Genomic DNA, 19,086 nt, shown 5'->3' on the forward strand with positions numbered 1-19,086 from the left:
GCACGTGATTGTTAGCTGGGAACTTGCCCTCCTCTCTGGAGTTGTTTACCCAGGAAGCCATAGCTGGACACCAACTTTGTTTCTCTCCCCTCCCCGTAAATTCCCTCACAGGCTCACCCTGGCGAGATGGTGGGGGCGCTGGCTGCCCAGTCCCTGGGCGAGCCTGCCACACAGATGACCTTGAACACTTTCCACTACGCTGGTGTGTCAGCCAAAAATGTGACCCTGGGTGTGCCTCGACTGAAAGAGTTGATCAACATTTCCAAGAAGCCCAAAACCCCCTCGCTGACAGTCTTCCTGTTGGGGCAGTCTGCCCGTGATGCTGAGAGAGCCAAGGTAAGGCCTGTGGCAGACACACGGGCACACAGGATGCACTGAGGTGAAAATGTGAATGTGGGTAAAGGCACGGGGCGGAAGTGGTGTCTTGAAGTCAAAGGTGGGCCTGTAGCTTTCCATTGGACTGAACATTTTTTACTGCTGGGTGCTGCAGTTCTGACGCTGTGTCCTCCTTGCCTCCTGCACCAGACAGCGCTCCCATCACAAGGGGGTTTTGTCATTTCCTTTTCATGTCTTAGTCCTATTCCTGGCCCTCAGCATCTGTATCACCTGTCTCAGTTTGCTGCACCCAGTGTCAGCAAGCCATGACTGACCCTTTCGCAAAGCACTTCCTGCTCTGTTAAGCATTGCAGGAAGAGCTTTTCTGAGTTCAGCCCAAAATTATTTGTATCCCAGCTGTTTCCTGGCACCCTTAAGCAGGAGCCATATTCCGTTATTTCAGTGATGTGGCGCCTCTGATGTTCCATCTTGCCTTGTGGCTAATCAAGTTCTCCTTCTCCTCTGAATTTCTTAACTGCATAAGCTCATGGCCATCACTATATCCTGGGGCAGCAAGTTCCATAAATTGTGTGCAAAAGATGGGAGTGCTGCTGCCAGTCAGTACCTGGTGGGCTGCAGGGCCGGTGACAGCTCCATCAAGTCTGGCCTCAGCTCTCCACCTGCAAATCTTCTGCATCCTACTTTCCTCTTACCTTTCAGGACATCCTCTGCCGCCTGGAGCACACCACCCTTCGCAAGGTGACAGCCAACACAGCCATCTACTATGACCCTAACCCACAGAATACGGTAGTGGCTGAGGACCAAGAGTGGGTGAATGTGTACTATGAGATGCCCGACTTTGACGTGACCCGGATCTCTCCCTGGCTCCTGCGGGTGGAGCTGGACCGCAAGCACATGACAGACCGCAAGCTCACCATGGAGCAGATTGCCGAGAAGATCAATGCTGGTGAGGCCTGGCTCTTCAACCCCAGGGGACCCTCTTCCGTTTGCAGTGGGAGGTCCTGGTGGCCTTTTCATTGCTTGCAGCACCTGCATGCATGCATATGTCCCCCTTCTTTGCAGGCTTTGGGGACGACCTTAACTGCATTTTCAATGATGACAATGCTGAGAAGTTGGTGCTACGGATTCGGATCATGAACAGTGACGAGAACAAGATGCAAGAGGTGGGGAGTCAAGAGGGAGAGGAGGCTTTTGTAGTTGCTGAAAACGGAAATGCTGCAGGACCCATTAATGTAGTGGAACCCCTTGATCTGTGGTGGAGGCACATGCCCATATCTTGCCACATGTGAACTGTTCCTTGGTTGTTAACCCTGTGGACGAGGATCAAACAGTGGGAGGAGCCAGAGGGCCATCTGCTCCCTCCACCCATTCATGCATGAATGGTGCAGTAGAGCTCACCCTTGACTGGTGGGAGGTCCCAGGTTCACTTCCAGGAAGCATCTCAAGATAGGACTGGGGAAGAACCCCTCCCTTTCCCTTGGTTCTCTGTCCCCCTGCAGAGCCACTACTGAGAATGCTAACCTGAGTGGCTCCATAGTGACCCAATGTGACTTAAGGCCGCTTCCAGTGTGAGGAAGGGTGTGTAACTCAGTGGCAGACAAGCTCCCAGATGTGGCATCTCTAGCTAAAAATGGGGTTGCGGCTGCCACTGAGCTAGGAAATTTTTCTCTTCAGTCTGAAACTGTGGAGAACTGCTGGTGGTCCGAGCAGACAGGGTTAGATGATCCACTGGTCTGACCCTGTGAGATGTGGCTTCATAGTCCTTGTCTTTGTTCTGGGTTGTGCAGGTGGGCAGTAGGTCCACAATGGTTCCGTGCAGCAGCTGGTTGGACTAAACTGCTCCCCTCAGAGTCTGGCTGGATATTGGGGGTGCTGTGTGTCCCCTGGGGCTGACCCTGCTTCATCCTCCCTCTGTTGTGTAGGAGGAAGAGGTGGTGGATAAGATGGACGATGATGTTTTCCTGCGCTGCATTGAGTCCAACATGCTGACGGACATGACTCTTCAAGGCATTGAGCAGATCAGCAAGGTGAGCCTGGCTGGTGTGTCCAGGAACTCCCGGCTGCTGCAGCTGATGGTTGTCTCCCAAAGACTGGCCAGATGAGAGAGCCCTGTGCAGGCCCCCTTAAGCCCCCTTGCTTTTTGTCTCGCCTGCCTTCAGGTGTACATGCACCTGCCCCAGACAGACAACAAGAAGAAAATCATCATCACCGAGGATGGGGAGTTCAAGGCACTGCAGGAATGGATCCTGGAGACAGATGGCGTGAGCCTCATGCGGGTGCTGAGCGAGAAAGATGTGGACCCTGTGCGCACCACGTCCAATGACATTGTGGAGATCTTCACGGTGAGCATTTGGGAGGCATTTGAGCTGAGGCTGGGTTTGCTCCTTTCCTGGGGTGGTGAATTGTTGCCTTCCTTGAGCCCACGCTGGATGGAGAAGGTTTTGGAATCAACCTGGTAACGGAGGGCATGGGTTAAGCTCTGCCAGTTTAAGCAGTTTGAAGTCTAAGCGATGGTCCTCTTGTGTGTGGTTCCTCTTGCGCAGGTGCTGGGCATTGAGGCCGTAAGGAAAGCCCTGGAGAGGGAGTTGTACCACGTCATCTCCTTTGACGGTTCCTATGTTAATTACCGTCACCTGGCACTGCTCTGCGACACCATGACATGTCGTGGGCACTTGATGGCCATCACCAGGCACGGTGTCAACCGGCAGGACACGGGACCCCTCATGAAGTGCTCCTTTGAGGAGACGGTGCGTAGCCAGGGGACCCAGGAGGAGGGAGCTCTTTGTGTCCCTCACTTGGAGGAGCAGAAAGCAACCTTTGACGTGGCCTTGCTCGTTGCTGCCCACTGCAGGTCGATGTGTTGATGGAAGCAGCCGCCCACGGTGAAAGTGATCCCATGAAGGGTGTCTCTGAGAACATCATGCTGGGCCAGCTGGCCCCTGCGGGCACTGGCTGCTTTGACCTTCTGTTGGACGCCGAGAAATGCAAATATGGCATGGAGATCCCTACCAACATCCCTGGGCTGGGTGTCGGGGGGCGTAAGTAGTCCTGTCGGTCGTCTAATAGGTGTAGGAGTGCAGAGCAGAGGGCCTGGAAGTACTGCTTCTTGGTTCTCCACCTTTGGGGGGGGGGAATGCAAATTCCAGAGCAGGTATTGCAGGGAATTCTGAAAGTCACCACTACCTTCCAAAAGGCACCAGACTGTACAAGGGACATGTACCCTGCCCTAAGAGCAACAACTAACGTGGATGGGAGAAGATGGGGATTGATGTTTAACTCAAGAATTTGGAGGCCTCATCACTATTTCCTGGTTGGAGGGATATCTAGTTTCTTGCAATATCTTTTATTATTCCGACCAATGAAGGGCTGTAGGCCTTTGGCTTTTGGGGACTTGTCTGATGCCTCTGAGAAGGGGAGGGCACCAGAGTGAGAATGGTGGGGGGGGGGGGGGTTTCACCATATTTTGGCAGCACTTTTGAGAACGTGATCTTCAGGGCAAGACTGAGATGCTACTTCCGCCCTTTGGGGTCTGGCATTATAAACTGCGGAGCTTGGAAGTAGTGGTGAGGTTAAGAAGTATGAGAGACCAGCTCTGTCTTTGCCTGTGTTTCCTGCTCCTCATGTCTGTTCTAAAAGGGAGGCTGAAGCGGAATCCAGGGATGTGGTGGAAAAGTCTCCTCTTCCCTCCTTCAAGGATGTCCTGCTTTGAGGGAGTGGCTGATCTTTCCACAACATCCATGTCAGTTTTCCTGCCCTCTAACTCTGTTCTCTTCCCCACAGCTACTGGCATGTTCTTTGGCTCTGCTCCCAGTCCCATGGGTGGAATGTCGCCCGCCATGACGCCATGGAACCAGGGTGCCACACCTGCGTATGGAGCCTGGTCTCCCAGTGTTGGTATGTCTGAATGGAACTGTGGGCTGGGGGGCGGGAAGCGAGAGCCTCCCAAGATCGCTCGGTCTGGACAGGCAATAGTGTGTTCTCACAGAAGATGGGGTGTGCATCTTGGAGGCTTTTCACACAGCCAGCTTTGTGTGTGTGTGTGTGCATATTTACAATTTTGTGAAATGTTTGGATTTTAAAGCACAGAATTCCATCTTCCTGTTGTGCATCCCTTAATCCTGCACTAGTAAAAGGTACTTGGGCCTCTTGGAATTTTGCAGGCAGTGGCAGCAGTCATCACCGCTTGCCAAACACCACAAATGAACCCAAGGCAGGACTCCTGCTGCTGATTTCTGTGAGCAGCATGAAGGGAAAAACCACAATGGCTTTTATTATTTCTGGTTGTGGTTCAGTTCTCAAAATTGGGTGTGCTCTCTACCACCTCGTATCAGAATTGTCATGCATGTGCTACCCCAGCCGCAAAGCCTCAGGGGCTGCTGGGTGGGGGTCCCCCTTCTTACAGGCTGGTTTCTCATGTCTTTCTTTGTTTCATTTATGCAGGAAGTGGAATGACTCCAGGTGCGGCTGGGTTTTCTCCTAGTGCTGCCTCAGACGCCAGTGGTTTCAGTCCAGGCTATTCTCCGGCATGGTCACCCACCCCAGGCTCTCCCGGATCTCCAGGACCTTCCAGCCCGTACATCCCATCGCCAGGTCAGTAGTGGTGTCTTTGTGGTGCCCAGACTTTTGGGCTTCAAAAAACTGATCAGAATCTACCATTAAATGGCTGTTTCTCTTCCACTCCTCTAGGTGGAGCCATGTCTCCCAGCTATTCTCCAACGTCTCCTGCCTATGAACCCCGCTCCCCTGGAGCGTACACACCTCAAAGCCCGAGCTACAGCCCCACATCTCCTTCATACAGCCCAACGTCCCCCTCTTACTCTCCCACTAGTCCAAACTACAGCCCAACCAGCCCCAGCTACAGCCCAACGTCCCCTAGCTACTCTCCAACCAGCCCCAGCTATAGTCCCACATCACCTAGCTACAGCCCAACTAGCCCCAGCTACAGCCCAACGTCACCTAGTTATTCTCCTACTAGCCCCAGCTACAGCCCAACATCGCCCAGCTACAGCCCCACCAGCCCCAGCTATAGTCCCACATCACCCAGCTACAGCCCCACCAGCCCCAGCTATAGTCCCACATCACCCAGCTACAGCCCTACCAGCCCTAGCTACAGCCCAACATCACCCAGCTACAGCCCCACCAGTCCTAGCTACAGCCCCACCAGCCCCAACTACAGTCCAACGTCTCCAAATTATACTCCAACGTCTCCTAGCTACAGCCCAACTTCTCCCAGCTACAGTCCAACATCTCCCAACTACACACCAACTTCCCCTAATTATAGCCCAACATCTCCAAGTTATTCTCCTACTAGCCCATCCTACAGCCCCACTTCACCCAGCTACTCTCCCTCCAGTCCTCGCTATACCCCACAGTCACCAACTTACACTCCTTCATCGCCTAGCTACAGCCCCAGTTCCCCCAGCTACAGCCCAACCAGCCCCAAGTACACCCCAACCAGCCCATCCTACAGTCCCAGCTCTCCAGAATACACCCCAACAAGCCCCAAGTACAGCCCAACAAGCCCCAAGTACAGCCCAACAAGCCCCAAGTACAGCCCAACTTCACCTACATACAGCCCCACTACACCCAAGTACAGCCCTACCAGTCCCACCTACTCACCAACATCTCCTGTCTACACCCCAACCTCGCCAAAGTACAGCCCCACCAGTCCCACTTACTCGCCAACATCCCCCAAGTACAGCCCAACCTCACCTACCTATTCACCAACATCCCCAAAAGGTTCCACATACTCCCCAACCTCCCCTGGCTACAGCCCCACTTCGCCAACCTACAGTCTCACAAGCCCAGCCATCAGTCCAGATGACAGTGATGAAGACAACTGAAAGCAGAATCGGCTGGAGACCTGTGGGGGTGTGATCTCCAAGTGGTGTGCTTTTGTGATTTGATGCAACATCAGAACCCCTTGGGAGACGGACAGATGATTTTCGGTGGTTCCTGTCATCTTCCCAGTCTCAAGGAATTCCAAGGAGCTATGGAAATCTGTGGTGTGGAAGGGAATCTTTTGAAACTGATACTCATCTCCCCCTCTCCCCCCCGCCCCATGGAGAAGGTTTTGGTCTCTGCTCTTAGCCACTTTTGGCATTTTTATCTTTCAAAAATAACTTGTAAATAATCAACTACCTAGTGAAACTGCAAACGTGATCTCACTAGTGGCCTGAAGTGGGGGGGGGGGGTTTGCAAACCCCTCACCTCAGCAAGATGGAGCCAGATTTCTGATCTCTTGCGACTGTGGTAGGGAGAAGAGAATCTGGTGTGTCAGAGTGTTTGATTGCTCTGGTGATTTCCAGCTTCAAGTGTATTTCTCTTCACATCTGTCGGCAATTATTTATGTTGAAACGTTAGAAAATTTCTTAGGGGTGTTCTGGGTTCTCCTGTTATGATTTTGGTCTGAGAATAAATGCTCTCAAGAGAAGCCATTTTAACCTTATGTCAAGTTGGCGCTTGTTTTCCTTTGTAGCATGTTTAAAAAGTTCAGAATTGTTCCCTGGTTCTGCTGCTTTCCCTGTCAAGGGGGAGGGGGGGTGGCCTGGCCAGACATTACTTTCAGTTCTGCTTTGTGCTGAGGGAGGGGGAGATGTGGCACCCGTGTGTGCAAGACGTGTTGGCCAAGAGAGGGGCCAGCTGGATCAGAGGAAAGAGAATGTCATTTTGTTGGGTGTTAAAATTCTTGCTTTTCTGTAAGCTCAAAACTGTATCTTTCTGGGGAAAAAAAATAAAAATTTTTTACTAACTTTTGAACTTGTGTGTGTTAACTGCAGGATTTTAAAACCGTGTGTTAAACCAGGGCTGGGTTGCATGTCTGACTTCCTCTGTATTTGTTTTTCCTTGGGGAAAGCCCTTTCAGCTTATTCCAACTCTTCAGCATCTGTTACCCTACACATGCCTGATCTCGGAAGCTAAGCAGGGTCAGGCCATGGGAGACCGCCTGGGAATACCGGGTGCTGTAGGCTTATACCATAGTCTTTCGAGACTGAAGGTTGCCAACCACCACCAACTCTTCAGAGATGAACATTGAGCCTTTCATGGGTGGCCCGTGGTCGGTTGAGCCCTGGAGGAGGGTGTGCAGAGAGAAGGGGCTTTGCCACTTCAGTGGTGGAGGGTGAGCCTGAGCTGCAGAGGGGCTGCCGGACTTCCTTGAGGGCATTGTGGGGGGCAGGGGGAGCTGACACTACTGTGTCATGATCATGCCAGAACTGGGCACATTGTTGGCACTCTTTCAGCTTGTCTTGAGTCCTGATGGAGGTGCTATAGGTCTTAAATAAACTAAAATAAAATCAGGACCCCCAACTCGGGGCCAAGTTCAGTGAAATCTCACAACCTCTTGACAAATGCTTATTTGTTTAGCTTATGTTTGATATTCATGAGGATAATACAATAGCACTTTCTGAGCATGCATAGGGTTGTTCATATATTACCCTGATCTTGCCTTGCAACAGCTCTGGAAGGCTGGTAACTACAGTATTCCCATCACCGCAGCAGCAGGGGTAGGCTGGGAGAGGCTTGCTGAAGGTCAGCACCTGGTGAGAATTCATGGCACAGGCAACATTTGACCAGGATGAAACCCTGCCTCTTTGCCCTGATTCTCCAGCAGCCAAAACTCTGGGAGGGGCATTAAAGGCTTGATCCCAGAGTTCCTTCCACAGCCCTGGCTCTTGCACCTGCATGTTGAGCTTACCATGGCAGCCTTAAGGAGCGTTTGGTCTTCTGTTTGCAAAAAGAGGTTCTCTTAGTTACTGGGTTCTGCTCTCAACATCTATTTCTGTGCTGGCACTTGAAGCTGCTGGAGTCCTGCCACAGCCTGGCTCAGTACAATTCCTATTTTAAGGCTAGTTTCTCAGAGCAGCTGAGGTCGCAAACAATGGCTCACTCGTGATCAGACCAGTGTTCTAAGTAAGAGGAAGTGTGTGGCGTGCTTCCCGTACTCATCGGAAGCTGCCTCTTACTGAGTCAGACCCTTCATTCAGCTAGTCCTGGACCTCTCAGACCAAAGACCTCTCTCGGCAGCGCCCAGATATCAATGTATTTTCCTCATTTGTGTCATCTGTTGCTTCATGAGCCTCTCATGAGAATTCTGACCTGGACACATGTGCAACAGCATTGCGACCTGGTGCTTGTCGTGTCTCAGGCACCAAGGTTGTTTCCTCAGAAGTGGTTGCATTGTCTTAAGATGTGTCACGAGGTGCACCTCCTCCTCCTATGTCAGCTGTGGGCTTCCCCTCCCTTCATCAGCATATTAAGCACTCATTCCTTTTTGTTGCTTTTATACTTGTCTGTACACTTCTGTACTGCAGCGAGTCATGGACTCTTTGCTCACAACAGGAGAGGAAACTGAACGCTTTCCACATGCGCTGCCTCCGATGCATTCTCGGCATCACCTGGCAAGACAAAGTTCCTAACAACACAGTCCTGGAACGTGCTGGAATCCCTAGCATGTATGCACTGCTGAAACAGAGACGCCTGCGTTGGCTCGGTCATGTCGTGAGAATGGATGATGGCCGGATCCCAAAGGATCTCCTCTATGGAGAACTCGTGCAAGGAAAGCGCCCTACAGGTAGACCACAGCTGCGATACAAGGACATCTGCAAGAGGGATCTGAAGGCCTTAGGAGTGGACCTCAACAGGTGGGAAACCTTGGCCTCTGAGCGGCCCGCTTGGAGGCAGGCTGTGCAGCATGGCCTTTCCCAGTTTGAGGAGACACTTGGCCAACAGTCTGAGGCTAAGAGGCAAAGAAGGAAGGCCCATAGCCAGGGAGACAGACCAGGGACAGACTGCACTTGCTCCCGGTGTGGAAGGGATTGTCACTCCCGAATTGGCCTTTTCAGCCACACTAGACGCTGTGCCAGAACCACCTTTCAGAGCGCGATACCAGAGTCTTTCAAGGCTGAAGGTTGCCAACAAGAAGATACTTGTCAGCACAGGATCTTCCCTTAGACAATCTCCAAGACAGTGGCAGGAAAACACTAAAATTCCTCCACTGAAATTGGCTAAGGTTAATCAACTCAAGCTTTAATCCACCAACTTCAATCAATCAATCAGAACCTTTATTGGCATAAATCTACCAACTTAAAGTTGGTTGTCTGTCTGCCTGTCCTTGGTTGTGCTCTGCCCCCCTTGGGTGAACGCAATAATGCAGGCTTGTAAGCAGTAATAAGTGTAGTAGTGACCTCATCGTGGATCTATAGTTCAGTTGGGCGACAGCAAGAAGTCACAACAGCTTGACAAAAATGAGAAGTTCTGATATTCGAAGAGCCGTAGCTTAGCAGGAGAGCACAGGGCTGACTTGCAGAGAATCCTGGCTTCAGTCTCAGCATGTGGGGTAGCAGCACTGAGAAAGATATTCCCAGTACGTGAGCTAATCAGCAGATTCTACCCTTCATGTGATAAGTCCAAACAGCACATGTGAAGGACAAGCTCTGTTCTCTGCTTAGAGGCAGGCAAACAATGGCCTGGACTGAAAAAGGAACACTGTCATCACAGAAGCACACTTGCTAGGTAGTAAGTCTGTTTAGCAGTGCCAGCGACAGCTCAAGGGAGCCACAGAAATATTTGGAGGCTTCATCAAGATGTGCTCTGATGGGGGGGGGGTCTCCCCTTTGCCCACAGGCTGGTCTCTAATTAAAATATTGGAAGAACTTCTGAAAGAAAAATGGGGCAAGAGTTTAAGGCAGAGGTTTTCAACCTTTTTCTTTTCAAGGCAGACAGAGAAGGTGCTAAAATTATCAAGGCACACCATCAATTTTTGGACAATTGACAAGGCACACCGCACTGCTGGCCAGGGGCTCACACCCCCCAATGGTTCTACTAGCACATCAACCCCCCTACTCCTGTGGCACCCCTGCAGACCATTCATGGTACACCAATGTGCTGCACCACAGTGGTTGAAAATCACTAGGCTAGATGGCAAGCAGAAGAATGAGTGGGCAGGCAGGGAAAATAGTGGGAAGGGGACATTGTTGAGAGTTCTGCAGCGGTTTATAAAATCAAAAGATGGAGCTTGGGCCGTTTTCTAGAATATGGGGAGGGGGAAGGAAACATTTTTGGCTTCTTTTGTTGCAAGGTCAGCAGCAAAGTTCAAAAGCAAACTCAGTAGGCAAGAGTGATCGTCTGCGAGCTTTATTTCATTGCCAGCAATGGGCTTCTCAGGGACTCCTGTCCAAAAGGAGAGAGCAATGGGAGCTATGTGGGAACTCCCAGAACTCTCAGAGAAAAAGTAATGTTCCAGTGTGAGCCTTTTGCTTATATATAGTATTTTGGCTTCTTTGTTTGAGAGTTTCACACTGTCATTGGCTGGGGTTACGACATCAGAGATGGAGGCCTTCTCAGGATTGGCCACAGATAACTTTATGTCCTTTTATCTTTTGCTACTCTTTACTTATTTATTACTGGCTTTTGGTATGTCTTTGCTGATCTCTGGCCATTCCTCACTGGCCTGACCCTGACATGTTTCAAACAGCCATCTGCTTATCTATTCATCATTCTTTCTGTCTGGTCTCAATCACTGTAGGCTTTCTGCTAACCTTTGTTTGAACTAGCCTCTTGGTTTTTAATTCTCTATTCCATGTGTGATTCCCTATATGTGATCTGCATAGTGGTGTAATTTCATTTATTTAATTCAGGACAAACTAAACTCTTATTATACAAAAGGATTCTCTTTTAGAACTCTTTTCTTATTTAAAACAAATATTTCCCTCTGTGTCAGCTTAGAGGTTCTCATTATGTTTTCCTGGCTTATCAGGGACTCTATTATCTTGTTCCTGTCCAGCTGTTTCTGCAGGTGTCTGTATCTTGAAAAACTATTTTAATTAGCAACAGATTTACTGTCTCTGCCAAGGCCTTGTTCCTCATTAAAGTGTCTCTGACCTGTATATAACTTTTAGTTCTATCATCTTCAAGAGATATGACTTTTCCTATCTCTAATTGTTACAAATGCATCCTATTTCCTGACTACTAAATCTCTTTTGAGTTGTAAATCTGTCTCTGAATTGTAACTCCTTAGTTCCAATTAAAAGTATCAGGCAGGGGAGATACAGAGTTAGGAATGCTTCTGCCCTAAGATAAGAGTCTTATCTGAGGAGTATACCACATTCCAGTCTCCTTGTTAGACTCTATTAATTAACTTTGCTACATCTGCCTCTCAAGGTTACTTTGAGACACATCGGAGACTTAAGCAGCCTCAATGGTCTAATTTAATGGCTTTTTACTATTTTGTGTATTTATGCTTTGATCTAACTATTTTATCAGCTAAAATTCACTTTAAACTACCATACATTGCTAATTTACACTTTTAAGCAATATTATTAAGTAAACAAGCACTGTGATCTCTTTGACATGAAACTCTGGTTAGTACCCTTTAAATACTTCTCTTAGTGCTCAACATATGTATATCCAGACTGTAATTTTGATTTAAAGGGAACTAATAGAATAATAAGTTTAAAGAATCCAAAAAGCCTTCTTCTCTCTGGTTTAAGGAAGCCTGAAAGTTTTAAAATGCAAAAATCCCCCTTTTTCCAGGTGTTTTCTTATCTAGTCCTTGGTATGCATGCTGTAATAACTCAGTATTCATTCCTCATACTCCCTTTTTACCTTATCTGATGCTTTGACAGTTCTTAAGAAACATTCCTTAATTTACAGCCTGTCCACTGGCTGCAGCTTCTGACTGAGACAAAAAATGCTTTAAGCATGCTAAACAAATAAACTCTTTTCCATATTTCCTAAACATAGAAACTAATAACTAATTTAGCTATAAACATCCATAAACATTTGGTTCATTAACATAAGTAAACATTTGAACATTTTCCCTATTAAACTTCCTAATGATTTAACTTTTAATTTGTTTGTGTTTGGCTTATGGCTTTCACTAGCCTGTATCGCTTTGTCTAAGCAACTTTGTGTTTCTATTAAATCTGCCTCACACTCTTCAGAGGCTACAGGTGCACAGAAACCCCAGACTGCTGGGGAACCCACATGTCCCCATGATCCCCCCTTCGATCCAGCCTGACTTAGTGGCAAAAGAAACACACTCAGCACCCCTCAGAGGCCCTTCCATCTAGTCTTGTTCCACATGTCCCAGGGCAGAGCCCTAGCACCAAACACAGGCCAGGGCTGAAATCTGCCAGTTGTGAAGTCCCAATCAGGTCTGTAAACAGAATTTCCATATCTAGCTATTATGGACTACAGCTCTGGAAAGGTCCATCATTCAGGTAGTTCAGATCAAGCCCTTGCTCTGCCCCAAATGACCCCCTATTAGAACAGCCCACACTGCTTGTCTTTGTGGACCCAGACAGCCATTGTGCGATGTCACCCAAGATTGTTTATCAGCACTATGAACTACAGCAGTTGCCATCTCTGCTCTCTCAAGCAGTCCGTTTCCTGATCTGTGGGGTTTTATCTCCTCAACTGTATGGGGGGGATGATAAGAAAACTGGGAGAGCCTGCTGCTGGTTCGAACAAGGGGCCCATCTAATCCAGCCTCCCCCTTCCTGAAGAGCACCCAGCAACAACCTCCTCTGAACATGGAGGTTCCGTTTAGCCACCATAAACAGCAGCTACCAACAGCCGTTCGTGGAGGAGCAGGTGGATCCTCTTTTGCAGCCATCGAAGCATCTGCTGGCAACGAAGGCCATAAACGGAGCTGGCAGTAAAGCCAAAGCAGACAAACAAGCTACTTTGAATGGAGCAACTCCGTGTTCTAGCACTCCGTGAGCCGGGCCACTGGTTGCTTGTCCTTTAAGGCCCTCACACTGTAGCAGTGAGTGGGCCCTGCAGCAGCCTGGTGGTGGATGAAGTTGCATTCCTCAGCTCCAAGACGGAAACCAGCAGGCAGCGTCGCCCTGAAAGGAAAGCATGAAGACGTGCTCCTTGGTGCTTGCGCCGGCATCGCAAGCAATCGCTTGAACAGCCGCAGTGTTGCCAGGGGCGATGTTACAGGCCGGTGCTGCACTGGGGCCTGCACAGCAGCCCCTCTGCTCTGCTGAAGGATCTGAGGGCTTACAGTGAGGTCCATGCCGTGGTGACAATCTCACCACCTTCTGCATTTCGAAAACCGCTTTCGGAACTTCATTTTTTGACTGCTTCCCCCAGACTCCAAGATGGCTCCAAGATGGCAGAAGAGCCAATTCCAGCACAGCCAGAGACTCCTCTCCCCTCCTTCCCCCAGGCTCCAAGATGGCGGAAGAGCCACTTGCGGCGCGGCCAGAGACTCCTCCCCCCTCCTTCCCCGAAGGCTCCAAGATGGCGGAAGAGCCACTTGCGGCGCGGCCAGAGACTCCTCTCCCCTCCTTCCCCGAAGGCTCCTGTCACCTTTCCTCAGTCTGATGCCCAGTTGCGAAGGGGCGCTTCCGCCAGGCTTTTACAACTGCCACGGTTGGCATTCAGTGGTTGTCCAGGCCATTGTGGATTCCCAAGGCTCTTTCTGGGGTATCCAAGAGGGTCTGAGAGGGGTCTGAGGGTCTTTGGGGTGTCATGAAAACTCAGTTCCTCCTTCATGCAGCTCTGGCAAATAAGGAAGTGGAGTGAAGGAACCAACTTCAGCAGTATCAATGATTGCAGAGGCAGCAGCACTGAGGGGGGATCTTCAAGGGGCAGTGGGCAAGAAGATGTTTCCACTCCTGGATTGTCTTGAAATGTGTCTAGCAGGGCCTTGTGCAGTATTGGGGACTGGGGTTTTAATTTTTCTTGCCTATCAAGGCAACCTAAAGTGCCTCACACTTAGAATAAGATGAAACAAAATTCAATTAAATAATCATGGCCAATCTTGTGCATTGGTTCAGCTGAGTATTGTATGTGTACATATGTGTCCGAGCAACCCCTAAGCAGGAGGTGGAAGGCATTAATCCCATCATCCCCACCTCACTGTCAGGCTGCTAGCACATCTAGCCCAGGATGATCTGAATGGCAGCTCTTTGAGATATCAGAGAGGTCTTTCCTGGCCCTTCTTGGTGACAGTGGTGGGGACCATATGCAAGGCAGGTGCTCCACCACAGAGTTGTGTGCCATTCCCAGGTTGAACCTAGGGACCAATGTTGAGGTAGACTGCCTCTGAACACAGAGGTTCTAGTTAGCTATCACGAATGACCAAAAGCAGGTGCCAGGCCTCTTCCCCTCCATGCATCTAAGCCCTTTTGAAAGCTGCTCACCATCGCATCTGGTGGCAGTGAATTCTGTCAGTCCAGTAAATTAAATTGGTGCTGTGTCTTCTTAAAGTCAGGTCATAATCCCCAGCAGGGAGCTGTAAGAGATCATCCAAGGTTCCTGTGAGCCCAGGCTGTCCAGTTGGCCCCTACTGGAGGGCATGTTTTTCAAACAGCATCAAAGCAGTGTGGGGGGGAGGGGGCTCTTGGGAACCTGCAATCACCCTGTATGAGCCGCCTCCTGATTCTTGGAGGGAGTTAAATGGGGCTTACTCCTAAGTAAATGTGTCCAGGACTGCAGTCTTGAAAGATGGAGGGGGTGGAGGGGTTTCAATGGCCACGAACCAGGATCTCTAACAGGGATATTTGGTGGGTGGGGAGGCTGGTGAGGCACTGCCTCCCCATCAGAGTCCCTTGAAAAGTGCCACTGCAGTGTGAGGTGTGCAAGCACACACATAATTCATGCTTCTGCTGTTGCTTTTCAAGGGACTCTGGCAGGGAGGCTCTGACTCACCTGCCTCCCCATCCACTGCTTTTCAAAGGACTCCAGTGGGGAAGCTCTGCCTCCCCACTCCCTGCATGTCCCTGAGCCTCCACAAGTCAGGGGCAGCCTACCTCTGCCGAGCAGGTCCTGAACATGACCCACAGGAAGGGCAGTGTGCTTGGCCGCGAAAAGAGGGCGCATGCTAAACTAAATGGAGCTGCTTTGGCCTGATCCCAGCAGTCAGCTGCTCTTTGCAGGGGGAGAGTGGCCAGCCTCCTTGCTGGCTTGAAAGGGAACTGCTGCTGGCATCAAGACTTCTTGGCTCCATCTCCTTGTCTGCTTCTTGGGTTGCCATTTCTAGCAAAAGATGGGAGCCTACAAGGAGAGGAGAAAAAGAGCAGTCTTTGCGTTGGCCGGGAATCGAACCCGGGTCAACTGCTTGGAAGGCAGCTATGCTCACCACTATACCACCAACGCAGCTGGAGCAGAGCTTGCAGCACTGCCAGAGGTTCCTCTTTCTGCTACCTCTTGCACCACTTTCAGGCTGCACCCCTGTCCACACTTACCTGGGAGCAAACCCTACTGACTATAATGGGACTTACTTCTGAGTAGACAGGCATAGCATTGGCCTCTCCGCCTGGCTGCAACTGGCAGGCGCTGGGGAAGTGCATGGCTGCCCTTTGGCAGGGACAGTTTCCCCTCTCCCCCAGCGGGGGAAGAGGCTGGAGACGAGCCAGCCTCCTGCAGGGCACTCCAAACTCCCGCGGCCATTCCAGCTCCCCTCGCGGGCTGGAAAGGATGTGCCAGCAGCGTGGCCGCCCTTGCAGGGACGGCGTTCATTCCCCTCCCCCTTTCCTCCCTGTGTTCCATCAGGAACCTCCCACCCCCCACCGTGGGTAGCGTGGCCGAGCGGTCTAAGGCGCTGGATTTAGGCTCCAGTCTCTATGGGGACGTGGGTTCGAATCCCACCGCTGCCAGCTGCTTTTCTCTCCCTGGGCAAGATTTTGCTGGCTGCAAGCCTAGCCACGCTGCCCTGGGGGTAAGCCCTATGGACTATAATGGGACTTACTTCTGAGGAGGCTTGGGCTCTCTCCCCCCACTGGGGAAGAGGGAAAGGAGAGGGTCGCATCCCTTCTCTCTGGCTGCCCTCTGCACAGAGCCCAGTCCTCTGCTTGTCTACTCAGAAGTAAGCCCCGTTGGAGTTAATGGGATTTACTCCCAAGAAGTGTGACTAGCGTTGGGCGGTCAGACATTGATGGCTTCCAGGGAGCAGACTGTGCACAGAGCGTTGGTGGTATAGTGGTGAGCATAGCTGCCTTCCAAGCAGTTGACCCGGGTTCGATTCCCGGCCAACGCAGCGTCGGTTTTGCTTTTGAGCCTGGCGAGTCTCTTGCAACCCGGGAGGGAAAGGGCAACACTGCTTCTCCCCCGGGAAAGGCTGCAGGAGGGTCCCCTGGATCGCTTTGCACGGGGAGATCCGTGCGCACGCAGCTCACGCGCGTGTGCTCCACCATCACGCAAGGGATACACCGATTTAGAGGGTACCGAGTGGTGCAGGTGCAAGACCAGTGGCGTAGCCAGAGGGGGGGCAAAGCACTGCGTGTTGCATGGGGGCTTCCTGCGGCGGGCAAGCGCCCCCCCTTTGGAGGCATTCCGGGCGGGGGTGCAAAATGGAGGGGTACGCTTTGCACTGCCCCCCTCTGGCTACGCCACTGCCCCCTCCTGCCCTGCCCGCTTCCCTGGGACGGGGACCTCTTGCTGGCACCAGAGGCGCCCTCCCACCCGCGGCTCTCTGAGGCTGCAGTCCGAGCCCCATTGCCTCTAGCGAGTGCTGCCAACCAGTGTGCCCCCGGGAGAAGCGTAACGTGTCAAGCGACGTCCCCGCAACCAGGGCCAGGCTTGGCGGAGGGAAGCTCGTCCCTGCATCCCCGATGGGGTGCGCGCGCACAGTGCCCGGTCCGGTGATAGACTGCCCCTGCGCGGGGAGGCTCCTCTTTCTGGACCTCTGGAGAGTAGCAGCCAGCCAAGGGGGGGAGCCCAGGATGCCGAGGTAGACTGCCCCTGCGCGGGGAGGCTTCTCTCCCTGGACCTCTGGAGAGCGCCAGCCAGCCAGCCAGCCACGGGGTGGGGGGGGGTGCAGAGGAGCCCAGGATGCCAAGGTAGACTGCCCCCGCGCGGGGAGGCTCCGCTGCTGGACCAGCCCCCGCCCTGCGTCCGCCAGCCAGCCAGCCAGCCCCGTCTACTCAGAAGTAAGTGCCGCCCCAGCCAGCGGGCTTCCTCCCGGGAAAGGCGAGCAGGGGTGCAGCCCCGCCGGCCGGCCGGCCCGCTCGCTGCCCGGGGCTTCCTGCGCTCCTTCCCTCCCCCGCTGCTCCGGCGGGCGTTTCCTGTCCTGAGACGCGCCTCCGCCTCGGCCTCTCGCCGCCGCCGCCGCCGCCCCGGACGGCCTCGCCTCCGCCCGCCCCTCCGCCCGCCCGCCCGGGCGCTCCGCTGCCAGTCCCGCGCCGCGGCCTCGCGCTCCTGCCCGGCCATGGGGAGGCGCCGCCGGCCCCGCGAGCCGCCCGCCCGCCTGCTGCTGCTGGCGCTGGCGCTGGCCTCGGGCTCGGCGCTGCTGCTGGCCTCGCTCAGCCTCCTGCTGGCCGCCTGGCCCCGCTCGGCCGCCCGCCCCGTCCAGCCTGAAGCCGCCGCGATGCCGCAGGTGAGGGGCGCGGGGGGCTCTGCGCGTGCACGCGGCAGTGGGGAGGGGGAGGCGGCGGGGGGCTCTGCCTCCCCGCCAGAGTCCTTCGAAAAGCGCTGGCCGGGAGGCAGGTGAGGCAGAGCCTCCCCACCGGAGTCCTTGCAGAGAGTGAGGAGGCGAGCGAGTCCTTCCAAAAGCAACGTCTCCGGCGGGGAGGCTCTGCCTCACCTGCCTCCCGGCCACCACCTCCTGCGCTTCTGCACAGGGTGGACTGCAGGGACTCCGGGGGTCGATCAGTGCACAAGACCCCCCCTACGCGCCCCCCCCGTGTGGACTTCTGGGCAGGCACAGCATAGCAGCGCTCCACACTCCCAGCCCCATCAGTGCGCGTTATAAATAGTCAATAATTCAGAGTCTGGCAGAGGCTGGGCCTTAACAGATTTATTGTGGCAGCAGCTTTCTTGGAGCAGAGCCACACGATCAGATGCAGGATGTGGGAGCCTCAGTTTGCTGCTAGAGAGATGCACGTGAGTGCGGAGCGAGGATGCCAGGAGAAGGGCCGTGAAATGCAGGACGCCCCCCCCCCCCCGTGGCATTTCTGTGCAAAGAACTCTGCTATCTGCACGCGTCTGCCCAGCAACTTTGCAGTGCTGGTGTACCTCTTTGGGGGGAGAGGATGGCACAGACTGGGAACTGCTCACACAGAGCTATGCTGCGCAGTCCCCAGCACAGCCAGAAGCCCACTCCTCCCATCTCTGGGCGCTGCAGAGCATCTCTACACACCCAGTAAACAACCTCCAGCTGCTGCACGCTGACTTCAGAACAGAGATGGCACCCTTGACGAGGGCCGGGCATGCAGTGTGCACAGACACCCACATGCGACCAGCCCTGCCAACCCTCACCGAATCCTCTGGGGCCACTGTGGGAAACAGACCAGTACTCATTATGGTCTCTGGAGTGGGCAGGACGCTTCCTCCAAATACTTTAAATAAACAGGGAGGCCAGCTTTGATTTCCGGCGCCTTTTACTGCATGAAGGACAGAAATCCAGCAGGTGCAGCTGCTTTCCCTCAGTGGGGACGGCTTTACCAGTGGAACTTCTGCCTGGTGCAGGAGCCTTGCCAGGACGAGAAGTGCCAATCGAAACATAATGTGCGGGGGGGGGGGAATGTTTTTACCAAAATGCACTGCCAACCCTCTAAGGCAGTGATTTTCAGCCTTTTTCGTCTCATGGCACACTGAAAAGGTATTAAAACTGTCAAGGCACACCATCTGTTTTTTTGACAAATGACAAGGCACACCATGCTGTTGTTGGGGGCTCACAGCCCCCAATGGCCCTACTAATAAATGACCCTTCCCCAAACTCCTGTGGCACACCTGCGGACTGTTCATGTGTGCCATGGCACGGTGGTTGAAAATGGCTACTCTAAGGGCTGAAAGTGG

General features: G+C 52.7%; 2 protein-coding genes and 3 non-coding genes across 5 annotated transcripts in view; 4 read left to right on the forward strand and 1 right to left on the reverse strand.

Moving 5' to 3' along the window:
- Positions 1–7,095, forward strand: part of POLR2A (RNA polymerase II subunit A) — a 31,804-nt gene extending 24,709 nt beyond the window's left edge. The window contains exons 20-29 of the mRNA XM_066628259.1: positions 112–336; positions 1,036–1,282; positions 1,399–1,499; positions 2,259–2,363; positions 2,496–2,678; positions 2,880–3,083; positions 3,188–3,374; positions 4,117–4,230; positions 4,777–4,926; positions 5,023–7,095. Coding sequence (XP_066484356.1) covers positions 112–336; positions 1,036–1,282; positions 1,399–1,499; positions 2,259–2,363; positions 2,496–2,678; positions 2,880–3,083; positions 3,188–3,374; positions 4,117–4,230; positions 4,777–4,926; positions 5,023–6,179 — 2,673 coding nt within the window. The 3' untranslated portion in view covers positions 6,180–7,095. The remainder of the gene's footprint in view (positions 1–111; positions 337–1,035; positions 1,283–1,398; positions 1,500–2,258; positions 2,364–2,495; positions 2,679–2,879; positions 3,084–3,187; positions 3,375–4,116; positions 4,231–4,776; positions 4,927–5,022) is intronic.
- Positions 7,096–13,521: 6,426 nt separating this feature from the next.
- Positions 13,522–19,086, forward strand: part of TNFSF12 (TNF superfamily member 12) — a 28,074-nt gene continuing 22,509 nt past the window's right edge. The window contains exons 1-3 of the mRNA XM_066630415.1: positions 13,522–13,665; positions 15,332–15,478; positions 16,862–17,665. Of these exons, the coding sequence (XP_066486512.1) occupies positions 13,522–13,665; positions 15,332–15,478; positions 16,862–17,665 (1,095 nt within the window). The remainder of the gene's footprint in view (positions 13,666–15,331; positions 15,479–16,861; positions 17,666–19,086) is intronic.
- On the reverse strand, positions 15,376–15,447 carry TRNAG-UCC (transfer RNA glycine (anticodon UCC)). The gene has a single exon. It is a non-coding gene; the product is annotated as a tRNA-Gly (tRNA).
- On the forward strand, positions 15,866–15,947 carry TRNAL-UAG (transfer RNA leucine (anticodon UAG)). Its single transcript has one exon. It is a non-coding gene; the product is annotated as a tRNA-Leu (tRNA).
- TRNAG-UCC (transfer RNA glycine (anticodon UCC)) lies at positions 16,256–16,327 on the forward strand. Its single transcript has one exon. It is a non-coding gene; the product is annotated as a tRNA-Gly (tRNA).

This window comes from Tiliqua scincoides, chromosome 5 (genome assembly GCF_035046505.1).
Source record: "Tiliqua scincoides isolate rTilSci1 chromosome 5, rTilSci1.hap2, whole genome shotgun sequence".
Taxonomy (NCBI): domain Eukaryota; kingdom Metazoa; phylum Chordata; class Lepidosauria; order Squamata; family Scincidae; genus Tiliqua; species Tiliqua scincoides.